Genomic DNA, 1,254 nt, shown 5'->3' on the forward strand with positions numbered 1-1,254 from the left:
ATTGTTTTTGCAGTGTAACCCTGAGTTAATCTAACCCAGACAGACATATAAACTAAAGTAAAACCCTAAAGGACACATTTTATAATGTGATAAATGGATTAAAAGAGCGGCAAACAAAAAAAAGGTGAATCTAAAAAGATTCTGCTTGGTGTTTGAGGAGCACCAATAAAACAGACCCCAACCAGGAAGGATCCGCTGCCCACCTGAGCGGTGAAGTTCTCAGCAGCCAGAGGCGGGTCGTTCTTGCTGTCACCAGCGACGTTCCCACGACGGATTTCCTTCACGGAAACGTTCTTGACGTTGAAGCCGACGTTGTCGCCGGGCAGAGCTTCGGGCAGAGACTCGTGGTGCATTTCCACAGACTTCACCTCAGTGGTCAGGTTGGGGGGAGCGAAGGTGACAACCATGCCGGGCTTCAGGACGCCGGTCTCAACGCGGCCGACGGGGACGGTTCCGATACCTGAGAGACAGAAGAGGAGCAGGTTTCTAAAACGATCTAGAAATAAGTAAATATTTCTAAAAGTAAGTGTATTTACCCTTATTTTGAGCAGGTAAATGAGATAGTTTTTAGTATTTTTACTCTTAAAATATGCACTTGAAATCAAACAATGCAATAGTGTTTTCTTATTTTAAGTGTGAATTCCCTTATTCCATTAGCAAAATGTCTCTTTTACCTCCTCAATCCAAGAATAAATGCACTTATTTTAAGAAAAAATTACTTATTTTGATGTCGATTTTTTCCAGTTTGGATTTAGTACGTGGGCGGCCTTTATTTTCTTTTTTGTGGCTCCTGAAGCTGCTTCTTTGGCTACTTTAGTGTCGCGCTTCAGGTTATATAAATGTTAGAAAAAAAATCCCCTTATTTAAAGCTTCAAAGCTCTTTGGAGAAGGTTTCTTTTACCAGACCAGCCTCCCAGTAGGAAAACATCCCACACTGCAAAAACGATCTAGAAATAAGTAAAAATTTCCTTAATTAAGTGTATTCACCCTTAATTTGAGGAGGTAAATGAGATAGTTTGCCAATGGAATGAGTAATTTTACTGTTAAAATAAGATAAGTAGATAATATGCACCTGAAATAAGACAATGCAATTATGTTTTATTATTTTAAGTGTAAATTGTCTTGTTCTATTGGCAAAATGTCTCTTTTACCTCCTCAATTCAAGAACAAATGCACTTAGTTTAAAGGAATAGTACACCCAAAACATGATTAGCCTTCATTTTCTACTCACCCCCATGCTGAACAACACTCTGG

The 1,254-nt window shown here is 39.2% G+C and overlaps 1 protein-coding gene across 1 annotated transcript in view; it reads right to left on the reverse strand.

The window, feature by feature from the left end:
* LOC107101090 (elongation factor 1-alpha-like) overlaps positions 1 to 1,254 on the reverse strand; it is a 10,330-nt gene that overhangs the window by 2,097 nt on the left and 6,979 nt on the right. The window contains exon 5 of the mRNA XM_015399851.1: positions 204 to 460. Within this exon, the coding sequence (XP_015255337.1) occupies positions 204 to 460 (257 nt within the window). The remainder of the gene's footprint in view (positions 1 to 203; positions 461 to 1,254) is intronic.

The sequence above is a fragment of the Cyprinodon variegatus genome, unplaced genomic scaffold, assembly GCF_000732505.1.
Source record: "Cyprinodon variegatus isolate N-32 unplaced genomic scaffold, C_variegatus-1.0 Scaffold1053, whole genome shotgun sequence".
Lineage (NCBI taxonomy): Eukaryota > Metazoa > Chordata > Actinopteri > Cyprinodontiformes > Cyprinodontidae > Cyprinodon > Cyprinodon variegatus.